The sequence below is a fragment of the Linepithema humile genome, chromosome 1 (genome assembly GCF_040581485.1).
Source record: "Linepithema humile isolate Giens D197 chromosome 1, Lhum_UNIL_v1.0, whole genome shotgun sequence".
Taxonomy (NCBI): Eukaryota; Metazoa; Arthropoda; class Insecta; order Hymenoptera; family Formicidae; genus Linepithema; species Linepithema humile.
The window spans coordinates 28,176,811-28,198,039 of NC_090128.1; the positions used below are offsets into that span (position 1 = coordinate 28,176,811).

A 21,229-nucleotide genomic window follows, 5' to 3' on the forward strand; every position below is an offset into this window, starting at 1 on the left:
AGCACTTTCTGAACTAAACAAAAGTACTTTTAAAATAAAAGAATTGATATTTTGAAATAAAAAATCAGAAATATACAAAGAAAAATGTAATTATTTGCAATTAGGGAGCCACCTTCGTGTTACAAAATTTTCTCGATTTTAAAATACAGAAGTGCTGAAGGTGCAATAGCGCAAGAAATACAAAGATAACTAAGGCATAAGCATGCTAGTACCGCGAGCGCGTAGTAACAATCTAAGTTAGAGACGCGTAGTAACAATCTATGTAAGTTAGAGGCGCTCTAAATATGCGGTGAAAATACACTTAACTTTAGAGGCATTTTTCTAAAGTATGTCCGCGTCTTTAAAGTTGATCGGATAAATGTAACGATAAATGTGAGCTTAGAATATAAGCCTATACATTTATAAATTTAATATCTGTATATGTTTATAAATTAAAAGTAAATTTTTAGAGAAAATTTGTGTCACAATCCGCGTCAAAAGCGTTGTGACACTTTGGGTCTGGCCGAGCTGGGTAGAATGTGCTCACCAGGATCTTCATGCGCAATTGTGCAGGATAATGGATTAGCCGCAGCGTTTACCATTGCGCACGAAATTGGTCACGTGTAAGTATATATTGATCATCATGGATATTTTATTATTGTAATTTTTTCGTCGCGCATGTAATATTATCACAATTATCCCTTTTCAAACATTTGCTTGTGACTCGAAAAGAATATTCGGAACAAATTTCGCAGACTCAACATGCCGCATGACGACGATGCCAAATGCACAGGTTTCAGGAATCGTTCCGGTGTGCACAATATAATGTCTCGCATGCTGGATGATAACACTTTTCCCTGGGAATGGTCCAGGTGTTCCCGACACTACGTCACCGAGTTTCTGGAGTGAGTCAGTTATTTATTCAACTTCATCACTTATTTATATCCATAGAACATACTGACAATGTTTGGCCGTGAAAACCTGGGACATCCTGTACACGTATTATTTCATAATAAGTTTTGCAATCAACAAATATAATTTGCAAATTGAAAGACTCGTCAATTTATATCGTCAATATGAAAGACTCGTCGATTATTGTTCTAGAGCCGGATATGCCAATTGCTTGTTAGATGAACCACACAAAATGATGGAGAGACAAGACGGTCGACTGCCTGGCGAGGATTACTCGGAGAACAAGCAGTGTGAACTTGTTTTCGGGCAAGGATCCAGGATCTGTCCTCACATGGTGAGTGATGGTAAGTCGAAAATGTTCTCTTTACGCGTTTGATTGAAATATTGGATTAAACCAAAATTTCGTTCGAATTATAGTTTATATGTAAGTTTGAACCGTGTGCAGTTTGTACGTGATAATACGTCGCTGATTACGACGGGATTCGCTTAAGAATTAAGTAAATCAAGGGCTTGGTTGGTTACTGGCCAGGCAGTGTGTAAGAGACTATGGTGCACTGCGCCATTGTGGGATCAGCATCAACAGTGTCACACTCAGCACATGCCCTGGGCCGACGGCACGGCATGTGGCGTCGACAAGTGGTGTCATCGTGGGGAATGCGTCTCACGCCGAAACCTTGAGCCAGTGCACGGTCAATGGGGTGAATGGGGACGTTACGGCGAATGCTCGCGCACCTGCGGTGGCGGCATCAAGAAGAAGTACCGTGAGTGCGACAATCCACCACCTAGGAACGGTGGCAATTACTGTATCGGTGAACGCGTCAAGTACCGCAGTTGTGGCGTCAAGGAATGCCCGCCAGATAACCCGGATTTTAGGTATGTGCATTAACACGTTGCTTGAAGATTGTTCCGCAAAAGAAAAAAATAACTGCGATAATTATATGCTGGAAATTTGACAAATACAATCGATATGTCGTAACAGATCGGTAAAATCGACATAGATTGTTTTATTGTTTATTCTGAATATTTCTACGCAAAATCTAAGTCCAATTCTCTAATTAATTTAAAGTTATTTAATTTTTACATTTGTTTTTATAAAAGAATTATGTACTGCAACACTTGTTGATAAAGAATCCCGCACGATTTTTTTGGAGAACCGTGTTCGATTAAATTGTTTGAAATTTTACGCGTCTGAATTCTTGCTTTACAGAGAAAAACAGTGTTCAGAATTCGACAACAACAACTTCAACATTCAAAATCTTGCAACTGATGTTAAGTGGCACGCAAAATATACCAGAAGTAAGCAATTATTTGTATGCCATCTTAATTTATTTTTAAGTATTTGATTGGCTTCAATTCAAATAAATTTTCACAAAATTACCCACTTTTATCCACTCCATCCATCTTTCAGTCCTTTTTTAAGTATTTCTCTATTCCTCCTCCCTTTCTAACTTTGTACTACTTGTACTTTGATCCCTCTTTGTGATTTTCTCATCTCTTTTCCCTTTGCTAATAACACTATCTCATAATTAATTAATTAGGAAAGAGAAAGGATGGGATTATATAATTAGAGAAATCAATATTAAATCACGAAACAATTTCGGTTAGGTATGACGATAACGTTTTTGAATTCGGAAATTATAGTAAAAATCTTTCTTCTATAGTACTGTCGCAGGATCGTTGCAAATTGTACTGCCAAGTGGAGAGCAATCAGTATTACATGCTGCGCGATAAAGTAATCGACGGCACACCTTGTGGCCCCGACACTTTCCACATATGTGTTAACGGTCACTGCAAACCGGCTGGATGCGATCATGCCTTGAACTCAACGGCTGAACTGGACACCTGCGGAGTCTGTAGAGGCGACAATTCTACCTGTCAAAGGATTGCGGGTTCCTACAATGCTAGCATGTACGGTTATACAAAAGTGGCTAAAATCCCCGCTGGAAGCAGCTACATCGATATCAGACAACATGGATGGCTGGAGTCTCACAATGACAGTAATTACCTTGGTAAGACTTTCATATTAAAGTATACAGTTTATTGTTCAGTCAAATAAGTTGTTTCCAATTGATTTTTTGATAATTAACATAACGAACATATTTGTTAACCGTTCAACTAGTGAAAATTTTCAAATGCAATGTAGCAAACACAAATTTAACAAATTATTTTATTCTCATCAAACTTGATTTCCATAAATTTTTATGGTTTTTGAATTCAAATGTGATATTAATATATTAAAAAAAATTTAAAAGAATATTTATTATTAGTTTTTATAAAATATAATAAAGTAAAATGTATTATATTTTATAATTTTTATTTATACACTCAGTACACAAATAAATTTTGGAGCGCCATATTAATATATACGGCATTCAAAGACAAAGGATTAAATAATAAAGAGTTTTTGTTTCTTAATATTTATTCAAATTTTAAAACATTTTGTTTCAGACATTTTAATTTTTAAACCAACTTTTTGTTAAAAAATTTTAATTAAAGTAATTACAAATATTTAAATACTTGGTGCTTCTTTCTATGTATTCTCATATCAAAGATCATATTTGGATATCAGGCACCAAATTATCTCAATTAATAAGGATATAATAAAAATATCTCAATTAATCATTTTGTCATACAGCGTTACGAATTGAAGAAAATGGTGAATACATCTTAAACGGCAACTTTATGGTGATGCACCGTAAAGTGATCGTGCATCCGGGCATAACTATTGAATACAGCGGACCGGATTTGGTCGTAGAACGTCTGAACAGTTCTCGGCCCACTGCAATTGATTTAATTTTAGAGGCAAGTTTATCATTTAATGAAATATATTAGGGTAGTATGTTGTTTTACCCACCCTCTGAATTATCGCTTTCATTTGACTCGCACAATTTCGCTGTTATATTTTATTTTCCAGTGCTTCCACATCGTGTATGTATGTTTCGCTTTATTTGCTGTGGCTTTATATCTTTATTTTTCATTTCTTTAATCTGCATTTCATAATAATCAGTGCTACTCTAAAAAATTATATAATTTGTAAGCTAAAATTCCGTATTGAATCCATATCCGTTTTTTGTCAAATTTTACTAGCACATAACACTTGCTAAATAAGTGCCTCAAATGCTAACTTGCAGAAACTTGTCTAGTTCCTGAAATATTAAAAAATTTTTATCATTTTGCTAGATTTTAGATTTTTTGATTGCGTATGCGCACGATCTGCTCTCCAAAATACTGAGTGAGTCAATACGCATTGTTTATAAGAAAACGTATCCAAATCTCCTTCTCCAATTTTGATGGGCTTTGAATATGTCGTACAGTAGTTAAAAATAAGAGAAACGTATTTTTTTATATGTGCTTTTTCGCACGTTTAAAAGTTGAAACAACAATTACAAGCTGACACGGTATATGTACTTTTGAGAGAATATCGTAAAAAATATAAAAGATATAAAAAAATATTTTAGAAAAAAATTGTATAGTATTTAATGTTTTTTACAATCGTGCAGTTATATATTTTTATACAATACACTTCCCTCCTCTTTTATTTTTGCAAATTTCAAACTTTTTGTAAGGATAAAAATGGATAAAAATGAAGGATTTTTTACACTGAATTTAATTATAATATATAATCTTACATTTTTTAAATCGTATTTTTGAGAAATGAGCTATGAATACCGCGTTATATATGCCACGCAGTACTCAACTAGAGCTTGTTCTATATCATTCTGTATTACAAAGTAACAACAACGGTAATTATTTGCAAATATGCATAATAATTAAAAATTCTTCAGTTATGTATTTCACGATGTTAATTTTATTCAAATATTAGACACATAAATGCAATCAAATATATCATTATATCATCAGCTTATATCAACTTCTAAACATGTGAGAAAACACATATAAAAAAAATACGTATCTCTTATTTTTAGCCACTGTACAACAGGTTCAAAACGTATCAAAATTGGAGGAGGACACTTAGGTACGTTTCCTTGTTAATTCTTTAAAAGTAGAATTCGATTTGTAACTTGTTGTAGAGTTTAGAATTTGATGTTTTAATTGTTATTATTGTTTATTGTTAATGCTAATAAAAGAGTGCGTTAAAAAGCGCGGTTTTTTATACATTAATTTTTTCTGATAACGATATTTTGACATGCGTGAATACTCACTGAAACATAGCACACTAATAAAATAAAACATTTCAAAAAATATTTTTAAAATCTTTATTAATATAAAACTTTAAAACATTTTTAATCAAGCCAGACAATAAAAATTTGAATATCTCAGGAACTATACATTTCTATAAGTTGACACCTATGCGATTCGACTTTATTTAATAATGGCAATATAACCAGTATGTTCACTTGATAGACAAGGGATAAATTACGCAGAATCGCTTTGTTTATCTATCATTGATCTGGTTAAACCAATTCGATCATTTATAAATGTGTTAGTGTAGAATATGTGAGTCAATAATTCAAGCGACGCCAAGTACATAAGTCATAATCATTTACTACCTGGAATGCTAGTAAAATTTGATTAAAATAAAACGTGAATTAATCGGAACTCTTCTCAAATTTAGCACGATTAAACGCTTCAGAAGTCTTGCTTAAGAAACAATCTATTCGATTTGACTGCACTCTAATGAAAATACGATATTCCAGGTATTGTCCGTAGGGAATGTGTACCCACCACAGATCACGTACGAGTATACCGTACCGAAAAAAATCTTGGACAACTATACATGGCTGCTCAGTGACTGGTCAGCATGTAATCGAATGTGCCAGGGTATGAAATATCGTAAGGCCAAATGTAGAAGCACTGAGTACAACGACATAGTGCCCGACGATTATTGTAAAGTCGAGAAAAAGCCGAAGGAAGAGAGCGAGATATGCAACGCGCATTGCATGCTCCAGTAAGTAAGCAAAGTGCATGAAGATGCAGGATTGATGTATTCAATAATATGGTACTCTTTTACATTTAATGTAATTAAATTGAATTATAATCAATTCTAAATTTTTCTGTGTCTTGTTTATGAGATAAACACAAATATGAATGCTATTTTTTACTGTAATCAAAACTGTTAATATATATATATATTAAAGAACTAAAAAATTTTGTATTTTTGGTGTATAATTTTGTGTACAAATGACTGAATTGTTAAACATATTGCTTTTGCTTTCACTTACAGGTGGCAAGTGACATCCGTTTCCGAATGTTCGAGTTACTGCGGGCCTGGCATACAAACCATTACCTCGCGATGCATTCAGATCGTGTTAGATTCGTTACATCCACCACGGTCAATACCGGCACACGCATGCTTGCATATTGAAAAACCGAATGAGCATCAAGCATGCGAAGGCCCGTGCGATTATGCTCATTGGAGTTACAGCGAATGGAATACCTGTAGTGTTTCGTGCGGCGGCGGTGTGCAATTAAGAAGCGCAATATGCGTTGATTCAAACGAGCGACCTGTACGAGATGAAAATTGCGCCCGACAGGAAAAGCATCTCAAGAAAATATGTAGTCAAGAGGCGTGTCCAAAGTGGGATTTGGGAGAATGGAGTCATGTAAGATGCGTACTATAGAGAATCAGGCATGTAATGCGTGATGTATTAATTTCTTTTAAATATCAGTAATAAAGAAAGATATTGCAATCTTTTAAATATTAATGACGCATGTACGTGTCACTTGAAAATTGACTGCAGTTGTTAATGACACTTATATGCACTACCAGTCAAAAGTTTGTGGACAAAGAATATAATTGAATTTGTTGCTTTGAAAGTAATTGCGTAATTCATTAAAAAATCATAGGAACATTTTTAAACACGCGCTTCGCGGCTTAAACGACTCTACCTAAAAATTCTTAGAATTTTATTGAAAAAAATTTTTATATTTGTTTTTATTTCAAATATTTTCTTCTAAAGATCAATATTTTTTAAGATATTAATTTGTCACGCTTTAAATATTTTATTTGGTACCGGATATAATGTTTAACAATGTGAATTAATGAAACACGACGTGTTGTCATGAAACGTTACAGTGTTCCGTGACGTGCGGCATGGGAAAACGGCACAAGGCTTTCTGGTGCCAAGTCGAAAATCGCGTAGTATCGCGCTTCTTCTGCAACGGTACGCCGACTGGGACAACGGAGGTCTGTGATGCTGGTCCTTGTCATCAGTGGCATGCCGGCGACTGGAGTCCGGTATAGTACATTGTTAATGAAATCAAGAATATATTGCTACTTCAATACAGTACTGATTACGAAATATTTATAAATATTGAGATTTGAAAATATTGCAAATTTAAATTGTATTTTTTTTTTAAATTAATAATATATAAGGTTCAACTGATTACTAAAATCAATTAAAATCAATAGGAGCGTGAAGAGCCACAATGCTAGTTCTTCGTGCGAAGGTTAAGATATATTCGTTAAAATTGTTTACATCAATCAAACGTTTTGACCTGCCATCAGGTCTTCTTTAGTGTACATTAATAAAAATACAAATACAAAAATAAAAATACAAAAATACAAAAACGGAAAATTCGCTCGCAAAATTCAACATAACGTGAAAGATGTAGAAGACGTTAAAATCATCCTTTCCACGCGATTGTAGTTTGGTAGAAAATAAGTTAGTACTACAATAAATACAATGATATTTATATTGAATATTTATATTGAATTATATTTTTTTTGTATTTTTATACAATTAAACGTAGTTTCAAACTTTTTATCTATATCATCCGTTTATTGAGCCTCCGAATTGAATTTAATCTTTTATTATACAGTGCTCTGTGACGTGCGGCGAAGGAACAATCCGAAGAAAAGTTGTTTGCAAAAATGCCGATGGCACGACGAGCAACGAATGCCCCATTTCCGAAAAACCAAAGGATTTAGCTACGTGTACATTGAAATCATGCCCCAGTATCGTAAGTTATTAATATTATATTTGTTTATTTAACAAAAATAGTTTCTTAGCAACAATAAATAAAATTATACCGTGTTCAACTTGGAAAATCGACACTGAAACGAGGTATTAAAATATTAAGCCTATTAGCAGCTCAACCGGCATCGATGTCACTCAGATCCGATAATTGTAGGTAGTTTCAATTCGTCAACTCGTGTAAAGATACATTGTCGGTTTTGCATTGCGCGTAAATTTCACATAAGACATGATAATATCTTTTGATATACATACAGCATAAATAAAGAATCAAATTAAAATGGATAATGGATTTTGTATTCATTATGTGTGTATTAAAATCAGTTATATTTAAAAATATATATAAGTAGTATAATTATTAATAATTTTAAATATTTGTTACATCTTCCATGACGTATCGCGTATAAAAGTTTTACTATCTTGTTTTTATAGGTGAACTTGCCGTCGACAACGTATTCATCCAATTCTCCGCGTGAAGATTCCTTTCAACAAGACAACGAAATTGACAGTAACGGCATTACGTTCCACTCACGTTACAAATGGCATGTGGGATCTTACGGAGAGGTAGTATTATTTGTCTATTACAAATATTCAAACAGCATTTACATATTCATTCTTATTATCAATTTATTTGAATGAGTTTGTTGGACGATTTGTTGAAGCGCATAAATGTAAAATTCACAATATACATTTATACATATTATATTAGGCTATTAACTAAGTTTTGCGGAGTTTTTCATCAAAAATCTATTAATGTCTAATATTTAAAGCAAATTTTCTTAATCAAAGTAATTGCCTCCGTTATCTTTTGCTATTTTTCTGACAGAAGTTGAAAGTTTATAATTTTTATAAGTTTTTTACACTTATAACACTTGTAATATTTATAATATCTGTTAATATTCATTTATATAGTGCTCACAAAAATGCAATACCGGATACAAAAGCAGGATAGTGAAGTGTATCTCATCGGGAACAGGACTGTTTGCGCCAGATTATTACTGCGACTTCCATCAACAACCAGTAGTTAGGATTACGTGCAATCGTCATTCGTGTCCAACTTGGAAAATCGGCAACTGGAGCGAGGTATTGAAATATTTTCAAGATTCCCTGATGGAAATATTTTTCTAAAAATATAACGAAATTTTGCTGAAATGTATTTGAAAATTTCTCTCAATTGACCCCATTAATTAATTTCATAAATATTTCAGCAATTTTTCATTAAAAAGTGACAGTTTTCAGTTTAATTCAGTAAATTTCATAATATTAATTATTTAAAAACTCTTTTATTACTTTTCAGCAGTATATTTTAATTTTCCTTATATTTCATAGTATTACATTAAATTTTCATATGGAAAATTATGATTTATTTTGAAATATATTTAGTAATTTTTCAAAAACTTTTATTTTACTTTTTATTGATTTCATAGTACTTTCAGCAAAATATTTCCATCACGGTTATTAGTAAAATTTAAAAAAAATGTAACTTTACGCCCTTTACTACCTGAGGAAGAGTTAGGCCGCGACAGTCGAGTATAATTGAACAAATGCTCGCCGGTCAGGTATAGCGGAAGTGACCGTGCGAGTTGAACGATTTGCTAGGAAGTCGAGGTTTTGTTAGTAAAATATAAAGCTCAGTTAAATCAACGTAAAGTCTAATTCTAAATTAATATTAACCAAAAATACATTTGTAAATTAATAACGCATCTCTTTACTGATTTTTCCCAAATTGTTTAGTGCAACGTGGATTGCGGCAGTGGCATCCAGCATCGCCAAGTTCGTTGCAAAAGTCATCACGGTGAAATTCTACCAGATAAGGAATGTATCGACGAACGACCGAAATATACGCAAAGATGTCAGAGAGAATCTTGCAAGAGCAATTTCAGCAGTGAAAATAATTTGGAATCGAACATTGTCCGAAAATGGAAAATATCCAACTGGACTCCTGTAAGTAATTATTGTAGTATTGTCATAATAATGTAGAGTAAAATGAAAATGTTTTTTTTTAATTGTTTTCTTCGATCCTTTAAATTTTCAATACTCACTGAAAATTGTGCAGATAACACTATCGCTATAAATTCTTGTACAACTTTATAAGGGCGTCAATAATGCCCTATACTTTTGATGTAGGACTTTTCAGAACACATTTTGTCTAAATATTTGTACGTCATGACTGTTGGTAAAAAAATGTAGAACAATTTTACTAATTAATTAATTTATTGAATGAGTTATTGTTTATATTTAATTTTTCATATAAACGTTTACATGTAAATACATGCAGGATCGACCTTATGATGGGGCGGGAAAGGGGGGAGGGGGAGGGTGAGCTATAGTCTTAAACAGACGGGCATTACAATAGAAGGTACTTCAGATACGTCTTTCGAAGACACACCTGGCGCCCCAGCGTTTTGTCGATGCCACAGTAGATAAAAAAAAAAGAAGATAATCTCATTAAACATACATAGAAAACGGATGCAACATTAAGGGCATTTCTCTTTTTCGATCAACTATTGATGAATGAGGAACGCTTATAAAGATTGCACAGAAGCGTTATTAGATCTAAAGTCAGTTCTGAATACATGCAAACGACATGTTTAAAAATTAAACTATCAAACTATGAAACATAGTTATTGTGAATTATTGTGTGATACAAATATCATTATAAATATCTAAATACGATGTGCACGGCCCGTAAAGTTCTCAATTGAAAGTATAAGACATTTATTAATGTCTAACATATAAAGCTACAGCTAAAAAGCTACGACACAATTATAAAAAATTAAAGAAAAGCTATTGGAATTTAATTTTGCATGAGGAATTGATAAAAGTAGGCAAGTGTAAGTGTTTTCAAAAGATGTCAACGAGTGGAGTATCGTTTTGATAAAGCAATTTTGAAACAAATTGCTTTAAATAGGCTTTTAATCTATTTTATCATAGTGAATATAAACGTAATATATGTATATAAAGTTAAACATACAATTATGAAATGCTGGACGGATTTGATCTAGCGATATTAAGGGAGAACACCACGGTGACGGTTTCAAAAAATCGATTTTTTTTTTTTGCATTTTTGTGATGTTTGGAGTCTTAAAAATATGTCCCTATAATATTATGGTGAAATTCGTAACGGAACTATAGTAAATATGTCATAGAGTAGAACTTGGTCAGATGCCGCTAGTAGAACCGGCCGCGCGCTACCTGAAAAGATTCGGCAGTCCCCTTGATCTGTCTGTAGGGAGTTTTACCGGTATTCTTTTGTTGTCTACGTGCTTGAGTTCTATTGCTTCAGAAGGCACTTCATATGCACCCGGATTGGACGCACTTTGGTTCGTTACAAAATTTTATCGTTTTATATGAACCAATTAGTTGTAAAACTTTAAACGCGTTTTTCTCGAAACCACGTTTTCGTAACTGGGCGCTCTCATATCTCGGCCAATTTTTATCCGAATAACTTGAAATTTGGACAGAATGTTTACAACAAAATTGTCTTCAGTTGCACGTACGGATTTTTCAATCGGATTATTAGTTTTTGAAAAACAATTAAAGAAGTAACGAATTTTTGTTGAAAAATCGAAAACTTTTTTTTTAAACAGTGCCATTTTGTCAAAAATTATTTTATCAAAAAATCCGTACGTGCAACTAAAAAACTACATTCATATACTTTAAATCACAATTTAAAAAATTTATTTTAGAGCTCCCGTTCAGATGCAGCACGAGCGCCCGTGCACCCATGTTTTTTCAGACGAGGTGCACATCAATCACCATAGTTATTATAAATATGAATATTATTTTATGAAATTTTTGTTGTAACATAATATAAGTATGTACTTTTAACATATATAGTTTATAAATTAAACAAACTATTAGATAATGAAAAAAAAATTCACGAAAATAGCCTTTTTTTTGGCCGTCACCCTGGTGTTCCCCCTTAAGTAAATATCTTGAATCTTGACAATTTGACAAAGCCAAATTTTATCATAATAATGCGGATAATAATGCGTGGTCAGCCATTATCAAAGTATTTTGCAGTGTTCAAAATCGTGTGGCACCGGGATTCAGACGCGAAGAGTGGAGTGTACAATGAGAAGAGGCAGTCATGGGCCGGAAATACCTGTCAAGGACGAACAGTGTTCGAGATTGAAATCGCGCAAACCGAAATTACAGAGATTGTGCCAACACGTTGCTTGCGATTATATCTGGCAGGAAGGCACCTGGTCGGAGGTATCTTTATACCTTATAATCAACATTGTTCTTATTTTTTACAAACATGTCATATGGTTTACCAGCTTGGAAAGTAGAATGTAAAAATAAAAACTGAGTTCTCTAAGCACGAATGTTTGTACATACACGACAAAGGGAAATAAACAATTATTAGCAGCAAAAACATATTTTATACTAATATACTAATATTATATTTTTTACTAATATTAATCAATTGTATCAGCAGTAAATTTCATAAATACTATAATAGACTATAGAAAATGTATTTTAACAATTTAGGGTTTTTAAATCTGTGCAACATGTTGGCAATGTATGTTTGTTTACTTATTAGTTCCAAGAGCAATGTGAATCTTTTAAGTATGTTTTTCTAGCAATCTCTTTATATTGTATTGATTTGTAAATAAGTTTTGCCGTAAAAAACAACAATTTATCTTTTTCAAAAATTCTAAATTACTAATCCCACTTAATAATTTTTACATTTACTTGATAGTAAAGAGTTCTCCATACTTCTCCGACCTCCCATTAAAATGGCATACTATGTACATTAAAAATCTTTTATTATTATTCGTAATAATTTGCGTGATACTAATTTGGCGAATACATTTTTTCATTATACAATCATCGACGTAGAAATATTGTAATAATTATTTTTCATGTCTGTTGATGTCTTTTATCTTTTCTATTTTTCTTTTTTCTAATGCGATCGCAATTTATTATGATTATAATAATTATAATAAATTAATGATTCGTAATAAAACTAAAATTTATAAACTATTTATTCTTCTCAAGTGTTCGGCAGAATGTGGAGAAGGAATACAACATCGTACAGTCACTTGCCACCGAGTAAATCACTACGGATGGATCGATCCCACCCCAACTGAAGGCTGTCCAATAGATCAAAGGCCGATCGAGGAACAGATTTGTAAACTACGCGAATGTAATGACGAACATTATTGGACTGCTGGCTCTTGGAGAAAAGTGAGTTTATTCTATGAAATTCTTTTTTATAAATCATTATTAACATCAAAAGATACGTACCTCACATCAAGTTTATCACAGACAAAATATTTGTCGTATATCTTTAGGCGAGTTGACGAGTTAAGACTACAATACCTACAATTATCATATCTTCTCTCGGGCCGATTGAACTACTAAAGCCATGTACAAACTATTGAGTATTTTTTTATAACGTAAGAGAGTCGAGCCGTAACATGCTCGTAGTGTGCACGGGATTCGTAACATCCGAGTATAACAGAATCCTCTTGGTGCTCGGTTTAATTATGCGTACTGCGTAATATGTAGAAAAAATAAGAGAACAGACAACAACAACGATGACTTACTTAAAAATTTCAATATTTGAACTTTGGATTGTTATATCTTTCTTAATAAGGCATAAATATCTCTTAACGAGGCATGGAATAAAAGTAAAGAAACTTTTATGATATAATTTAGACGTACACTATCGATTGAGTTTATTGGCAGTTTGATCGACCCAAAAGTTACTACTTTCCGATAACTGTAGATAATCTCAACTCGTTGACTCGCGTAAAAAATACACAGCCGGTTTTTTCATTGCGCGTCACCATTTCTTGATAAAATAACGCGCGCCAAAAGATTCTAGTAGAAAAAGTTATTGAATATTAGAAGAAGGAATATTCTTTAATTTGGCTGATTTTTTAATTAGACATGTTTTGTAAACAAAAAATATTGAATGGCCAATAAAAAAACCGATTAAATATTAAATTGTGAATATTTCTAAACTGTATAAGAAAATCACTTTTGCTTTTCATGTACTACGATTGTACTACAATTTGTACTACGATTTTCATCATATTTAATATGATAAAAAACTAATCTACTTCTAATTTTTAAATCTATTTTATTAATTTTAAATATATTTTTCTGTTTGAGAGTTTAATCTCAAGATTTTTTTTTTTTATTTGTTTATTTTAGTGTACTCATCCATGTGGACGTAAAGGTAGACAAATCCGTAAACTTTATTGTCACGATGCAGTTGGCATAAAAGTTGCACGATCTCACTGTTCAACTGAGTACAAGCCTCAACGGAAGCGCAAGTGTAATCAAAGGAGATGCGGTCCGGTTAGTTGTCTTGAAATTAGAAGACGACTAAAAACTAGCACAGACGGTGAATATCGGTTGTTAATTGGCGGAAGAAATATGACGATTTATTGTCACGGAATGTCGAGCATTGAACCGCGGGAATACCTAACACTGCCAGCAGGTGATAATGAGAATTATGCGGAGATTTACGACAAGAGGTTAGTGAATTATTATTATAAATTGTAACATTTGCATAAGAATCTAAATTGTTATTTTACATCCAATGTGTATGGATTCTTTATATTTTATTTACGCATTATAAATAAATAGATAGATAAGTTTTATTATTTTCCTATGGCCAATAATTTATTTAGTTACATATATACATTCAAAAAACAACCTGATGTCGTTAAAATGTCATATTTGTGAGCGAATTCTGAGACTTTTCCTTTTACAAAATTTTCTCCGAAGCTTAATTTTCGAATTATAATTGAAAATAATTACTTACGAGTTTAGTACGGCGAACAAGCAGGGACGGGCAACAAGAATATTAAGCTATCTAAGACAAATTATCAGAATATAATAAATTATATATGAAAATAATTTGCTAATTTTTTGCTATTTTTTTGCTTTAAAAAGTAATTTTTTTGCTCCAACTATTAAAAAGTTATGAAGTGCTACATAGCTTAAGATTAAGCTACCAAAGTCATTATAAAAACAGCGTATACGTAAGCAAAAGATTAATAATATTAAAATTTTTTACTATTTTTTTACTAAATTTTATTTCCAAAAATATTTTTTTTGCTCCAACTTTTAAGATATACCAAGAATAGAATGTGGCGTTCAAGAGTAAAGTGCATTAAAGAAATTAGTTGCTCGCATAATTATGGCATCAGAATGTTTCCCGAATTGAAGTATGTTGATTATTGTAAAAAGCAATGTAATTTTATAATGTGTAATCTGACTTTAATAGGTTAAAAAATCCACATGTGTGCCCGTTCCATGGTCAGAGGAATGATAGTTGCAACTGCGTATCCGACTTGGGAACAGTATCTGGCAAAACAATGTTTAAGAGAGTACGCATTGATCCTGCTAGATTACATATTATAGGTAAGCAATTGCGCAACTTTAACAATATCGATATAAAATATATGTATAGAAATCTGCTATTAGGATGATAAAGTAGGTATGAACACTGTAACGTAGCACTGTGAAATAGGTGATTCAATATATTCTGAGAGGAAAGAACTATAACTTATCTGTGTCACGACATAAAACAATGAAAAATGAAGAACAACTTATAGCATAAATTTGAAATTAAGTCAAATATAATTTAATGAAAGGAAATATTTATAAACTTCTTTGTTTTAAATGTTAGATTGCCATATATGATTATATTTAATAAATACACAGCCAGTATCTTGATATTTGGCTGACATGAGTCACGTTTTAAATCATTTCCTTTTACGCTCGAGAGAATATACAATATTACCAATATTATCGTTGTTTATTAAAAAGTTATTAATGAAAGAAATTTGCAAAGTAGGGCGTAATTTTCGAGCACCATGCACATTTAGTAGAATGTACTCTTTGCAGAATTATTTAAATGTAGTAAATTGAATGCATGGACGGGGGAGAGGCAAAGCCATTCCTCCTGCACTCCCTCCGCGAAGAAACGCTTATCCAACCCATACACTTCTCGGAAAAGAGCCTAAACTACACATAATAATACATATTTATACCTTCGAGGTAACAAGGTATAAATAAAATAAAATAATGTTACTGTCTGTTTAGCAAACGATTATACATTTTCATGGACAAAGGGTATGAAGCGTGTGGAGTATGGCAAAGCTGGTGATTGCTACAGTCTTACCAAATGTCCGCAAGGTAGTTTTAGTATCGATTTAAGAGGAACGGCCTTGAGATTATCACCAGAAGTTACATGGATTACAGAAACTACAAGCGCTTCTATTGTGATCAACGAAATTGTAAGTAATTAGCTTTCACAAACATATGTATATATATATATATATTAAATTATTAAATTTTATATATATATATATATGTACATACACACAAAACTTTTCTCGTTCTCTTCGAACCATAGAAGAAAGAAATAACAAGAGGGAGTGTAACTGGGCGGAGGGTTTCCGCATCGGACGGAAAGGGGGGTACCCGTGCACACTGCATTACTATCCGCAGTACAGTCACACGCAACATTGTCACATCGCTTTTTTTTTTTAATTTATTGCGTTTTATTTTGCGGGTAGTAAGATGGCATAACCAATCAGGTTTATTATCTCGCCCCTTGTAATTTGCACAAACAAACAAACGAACGTTCTTTCTTTACGTCATATTACAGACCGTTATAACTTCAACTTTTACATGTTCAAGAATGCATTTTTTTATATATCGGTTTTTTTGTTGATAATGATATTTTGTCAAGCTGGTAGCACACTAATGAAATAATCCATACTGTATGCATATCCGGAGGACGTTCAGAAGACATTCCGAAGATACCGTATCTCTCAAAGATATCTTCGAGATGTCTTCTGGATATACGTACTGTGTAGAAGAACATTTCACGAAAATATTTTTGAAATTAATTATTTTTTAATACAGAAATCTTAAGAATCAAGCCGGGTAATTTGAGTATTTCAAGAACTAATTTACGCACATTCCGCACATCTATACTATTTGACTTTATTTAATATGTGCTACATGCCTGTATTTAATCAAAATCAAACGTGGATCGAACGGATATGGAACTCTTACCGAAAAGACTTATGAAAGAATACGTGTTTCTTGTTTGTAGTTATTCTGCAACATATTCAAAGTTTGAAGAAAACACTTAAATTTGTTTTCTTGTTAGGGTTTTCGTTTCTTATTTTTTAAATCATAAAATTTATATATTATAATTTTTAAGCTATAGATTTCTAAAACTTTTTAAAAAATATTTTATATAAAATATATTGCTCGAATCTTTAATTATTATATTGGATATACAATTCGGAATTCCAAAATTTTGACTGATTTAAATTTAACGTTTCATAATAAGAAACCTAGACATACTTATGTTTTTATACTTATTTGTTTATCAGTAAAATCGAAGCAGAGTTAAAAAAGCAAAATTTTCCATCTGTTTTTATAATATTTTTCAGAAAATGTACACGTATACATTATTTTTACATTTTTAGAGCAGCCAGCGAATCATCGGTAAATGCGGCGGCTATTGTGGTTTCTGCAAACCGAAGACGGGCCTAAAATTGGACGTATTACCTCCCTAGTCACAGCTACTTTTTGCATTACATATAATTTGTTTTATTTGCGTTGCAATCCGACGAAGAATTTCCAGAATTATGTATGCGCTCGAGAGTATTTTTTAGCAGACAGACCCCAATTTATTTTCTAAATCGTTGATTATAAGAATTATTTTTTTTAAACATGTTGGAATTGATTTTATTTACTAAAAATTGTCTTAAAAATTATAAGAAAACTTTTGTATTAAAAGATAGCATAAATTTATGTCCCTTTACTCAAAGCAGCAGAATTATGCTTTCCATCTCGTAGAAAGTTAAATGTTTTTCAATAAAATTTTTATTTTTAAATCTTTCCTCCCCCCTCTCTTTCTCTCTCTCTCTCTAATATGTATACACACCGGGAAATAAAGTGGGGTTTACTGCAACTGCTGTATATATAGAGTGTTTTAAACACTTTTCCGACTATTTTTTATGAGATTATTTGGCTAATTTAAAGTGAATTTTTTCTTAATGGAGATTTTGTAACATCGATAGTTTTACGTTAAGTGACTAATGATTTAAAAACGTTTATATATTAAGTTTTAGCAATGCAAAATGGATAATTAAAAAAAGATATTTATAATTGAGTATTCAAACATTTAAATTTAAAGTTCATGAAATGATGACATTCAATTAAATTTTTGTTAGAAAAATGAGGATTTTAATTTGATTAAAAAACACACCAATATCAGTATAACTCAAAAATTCTTGAAACGTATCAAAAATTAAATTTGAAAAAGAACTTACTTTTCTTGTGCACAACGTAGTCTTTTCACCAATTAATGTATGCTGTATAATGCTTATATCGCTGTACAATGCTTATACATCGAAGTATATCATTTTTGTGAAAAGTTTGTTTGGAAAGCTTTATAACTATATTATATAGAAACAAGAACAGAAATTCCAGGACACCCTGTATACGTACATGTATTAAATTAGGACGAATCATATAGAGATATAGAGTTTATATCATTATCTATCTTGACTAGTGCTGCCAATACGGATATATATATTTAGATGTTTCAGATACTTTACTTAATTGTCCGGACATTTCTTGACATAAATCGAAGAGCGATTATAGCGTTTGCAAATATGCCATTGAAAATGTTACTCAGCTAAATTGTACTGATTCTTAATAAGTTAATTATATTGATTCTTATTGGGTTGAACCAAAAGTTTGTTTGGATTTTGTTTAGATTCATTGATGAGCATTGATCCTAATATTCTGAAACACTTTGTATACCTATATACGTATATCCATACTTTTGTAATATTTGGTCTACGGAATACGTTGTGAGGAAGAAAAGACATTTGTACACGGTACAATTGCCGGGAACAGAAAGAGCATTATATTCGTGCTTTTATCATACATAAGTGTAGCACCTAAAATAACTAATTGATCTTCCTGATAGAGAGTATGAGCGGTGCAGTGCGTAATTCAAATAAACTAAAAAGTACATTTTCATTCCCTAGCACATACCTATATCCACATTTCCATATACAATGTTTATTTAAGGAATGATTATTATTTTTTTCCATCTCTATGTTGCGTACGTAAGTTTCCTTAGGTTGTATAAAAATTTGAAACAGAGGATTTTATTACATATCTTACACCGCGTGATGTTTCATTAATTTTAATAACTTGTATATCCATATACTTAGCTTTGACATTTCTTTTCTTTTAAATTTCTGATAACAATTTCTTGTGTTTGAATCATTTTCCAACAGCTTTGAGTCATTCATTGACAGAATTAAAATAATCCGAACAAACTTTATTCTACCCGATAATATTTATGCGATTTTATTGTACAAATTAGATTTACGGATTATCATAAGATATACATAAATAATCTAAAAATTTTGATAACAGTATTTATCTAATTACCCAAGAAACATTCAAATTGGTTATTTGAATTCTTTGACTTCTTTTCACAAAAGATGCAACATATATTCAAGATTGTTGAATATTTAAAAAACCATTTTTTTATTAGGATATTATTTATGATTCTTTTGACATCGATAAAATATATATCGATATAAATATAATTTACGCAGATTGCGCTTATCAATATACTCGGATATGGAAAAAAATTAGGTTTATATTACTGGCAGCACTAATCTAGACATATGACGCACGACTATGTGAGCCGTGGTATTATACCACCGATTTACTTTAAATTCGTTTAGTCTTAATAGTGATAATCTATGAAAAAAAAAAAGCACATGACATAATGTATGAACCATCACTGCCATTACGTGTGCGATTATATAGAATAAATTACATGTTATAATTATGGAGTCTACGCTTTTAAAACAATTGTTTCAATAACGGCCGATAAACAGTGCCTTTTAAAGTCTTCTATTACATATGCGTTCTATTAAGAAATACTTATAATTATATAGGAATCATTTTTTTTACGCCATATAACAAATGCAACTTTGAGTCAATCGTTTTGAAAGTTATAGATCTCTAGTAGAAAGCTTATTCTATTAAGTTATGTAATAAGTAATTTCGGATTTTCCAATAGAAAGATGGTATTATTGTTCCTTAAGTAGCACGCTTAAAAAATTACAGATACAGACAAAACTTAATTACATCTTCGACAAACAAATATTTAATTTACGTATTATTTAAATTGTACTTTATTTGACAAAAAAAAGAGATATTTTTATTTAAAAAATCCGAAAATACTTATTACACAACCCAGTAATTCTTATAGTTACAAATTTTTTGATTAAAATTGTTATTATAAAAGTAAAATACATAATGTTTTTGTGCATTTAAATATAATACAATATGTAAGAAAATTGTTATATATACATACAAATTCACACACACACACACACACACACACAGAGTCATAATATGTCTGTAGAAAACATGTCTCTATAAATGTGGAACTAAAAAATTTAGGAAAAAAAAAGGAAACGGAAAATATTTTAAGATAGATATTTTTTTTAAATAAATATTTTTAAGAAAAATGGATTTTCTTCTAAAATAGACTCTTTTCGGAAGAAAAATAATTCTTTGCCACAAATTAAAAATTTTCTTAACAGACATAATGATAGAAACATATTTACTATTATACGTATATATGTTGTATACAAAATTGAAGGATTTACAAACTTGGAACTTTGAATTGATAATGGAATCTATGTCGTAATGTGTCATGCCAGTAATAATTATGTTTTACAGACATTTTATAATTAATATTATGCTCTCTTTCAATGATCTTACGATCCTACAGTTTGCTGTTGTTGTGATGCACTGCCGTTTTCTATAATGCTTCATCAATTTTGAAGTAAAGAAATGTTAAAGAGAATCAATATTTTATTTCAGTTGTAATAAAATATTGATAAATAATATAAAATAGTAAAATATTGACAGTAAAACAAGGTTTAATTTATACATTTTCTGCTTGCAATGAGCTATAAGAAAAAAAAACTGTAAACTGTGTAGGCTATTATAAGAATTAATAATTAAATTATTAAACAATTAAAATTTGTATATTTATTGTAAAGATATTTTTTTAATATTCTATTATAACCCCATTAAAAAATCTTATGATGAAATTTGTTTAATTGTTGTAAACATTAATAATTAAATTATTAAAGAATTAATATTAGACTATTGTGAAGATATTTCAGAACATGTTTCAGTAGAAAATTGTAATAAATAATAATTTTCTTTAAAAATTTAATTGTTTATTTTTTATTAATATATTTTATGTTATATATAATTTTACTCAATTGTTGCCCTTTTATCGGTCAAATTCTATTTATTCACATCTGAATGGTAATGTAATTTTTATGACATTACTG

The 21,229-nt window shown here is 31.1% G+C and overlaps 1 protein-coding gene across 4 annotated transcripts in view; it reads left to right on the top strand.

Annotated features, from left to right (window-relative positions):
• Window positions 1-20,909, top strand: part of AdamTS-A (ADAM metallopeptidase with thrombospondin type 1 motif A) — a 47,900-nt gene extending 26,991 nt beyond the window's left edge. Inside the window, exons 10-29 of one of the 4 annotated variants that reach the window (XM_067347467.1) lie at window positions 450-602; window positions 735-884; window positions 1,084-1,225; window positions 1,421-1,764; window positions 2,099-2,187; window positions 2,553-2,900; window positions 3,527-3,693; window positions 5,550-5,800; window positions 6,077-6,455; window positions 6,929-7,090; window positions 7,675-7,815; window positions 8,262-8,393; window positions 8,742-8,912; window positions 9,564-9,773; window positions 11,856-12,047; window positions 12,837-13,025; window positions 14,001-14,326; window positions 15,082-15,218; window positions 15,903-16,096; window positions 17,306-20,909. In XM_067347467.1, coding sequence (XP_067203568.1) covers window positions 450-602; window positions 735-884; window positions 1,084-1,225; window positions 1,421-1,764; window positions 2,099-2,187; window positions 2,553-2,900; window positions 3,527-3,693; window positions 5,550-5,800; window positions 6,077-6,455; window positions 6,929-7,090; window positions 7,675-7,815; window positions 8,262-8,393; window positions 8,742-8,912; window positions 9,564-9,773; window positions 11,856-12,047; window positions 12,837-13,025; window positions 14,001-14,326; window positions 15,082-15,218; window positions 15,903-16,096; window positions 17,306-17,395 — 3,967 coding nt within the window. In that variant the 3' untranslated portion in view covers window positions 17,396-20,909. Of the gene's footprint in view, window positions 1-449; window positions 603-734; window positions 885-1,083; window positions 1,236-1,420; window positions 1,765-2,098; window positions 2,188-2,552; window positions 2,901-3,526; window positions 3,694-5,549; window positions 5,801-6,076; window positions 6,456-6,928; window positions 7,091-7,674; window positions 7,816-8,261; window positions 8,394-8,741; window positions 8,913-9,563; window positions 9,774-11,855; window positions 12,048-12,836; window positions 13,026-14,000; window positions 14,327-15,081; window positions 15,219-15,902; window positions 16,097-17,305 lie in introns of all 4 variants that reach the window. The other 3 variants (XM_012364140.2, XM_067347469.1, XM_067347468.1) reach the window with 3 other exon arrangements.
• Window positions 20,910-21,229: the final 320 nt, after the last annotated feature.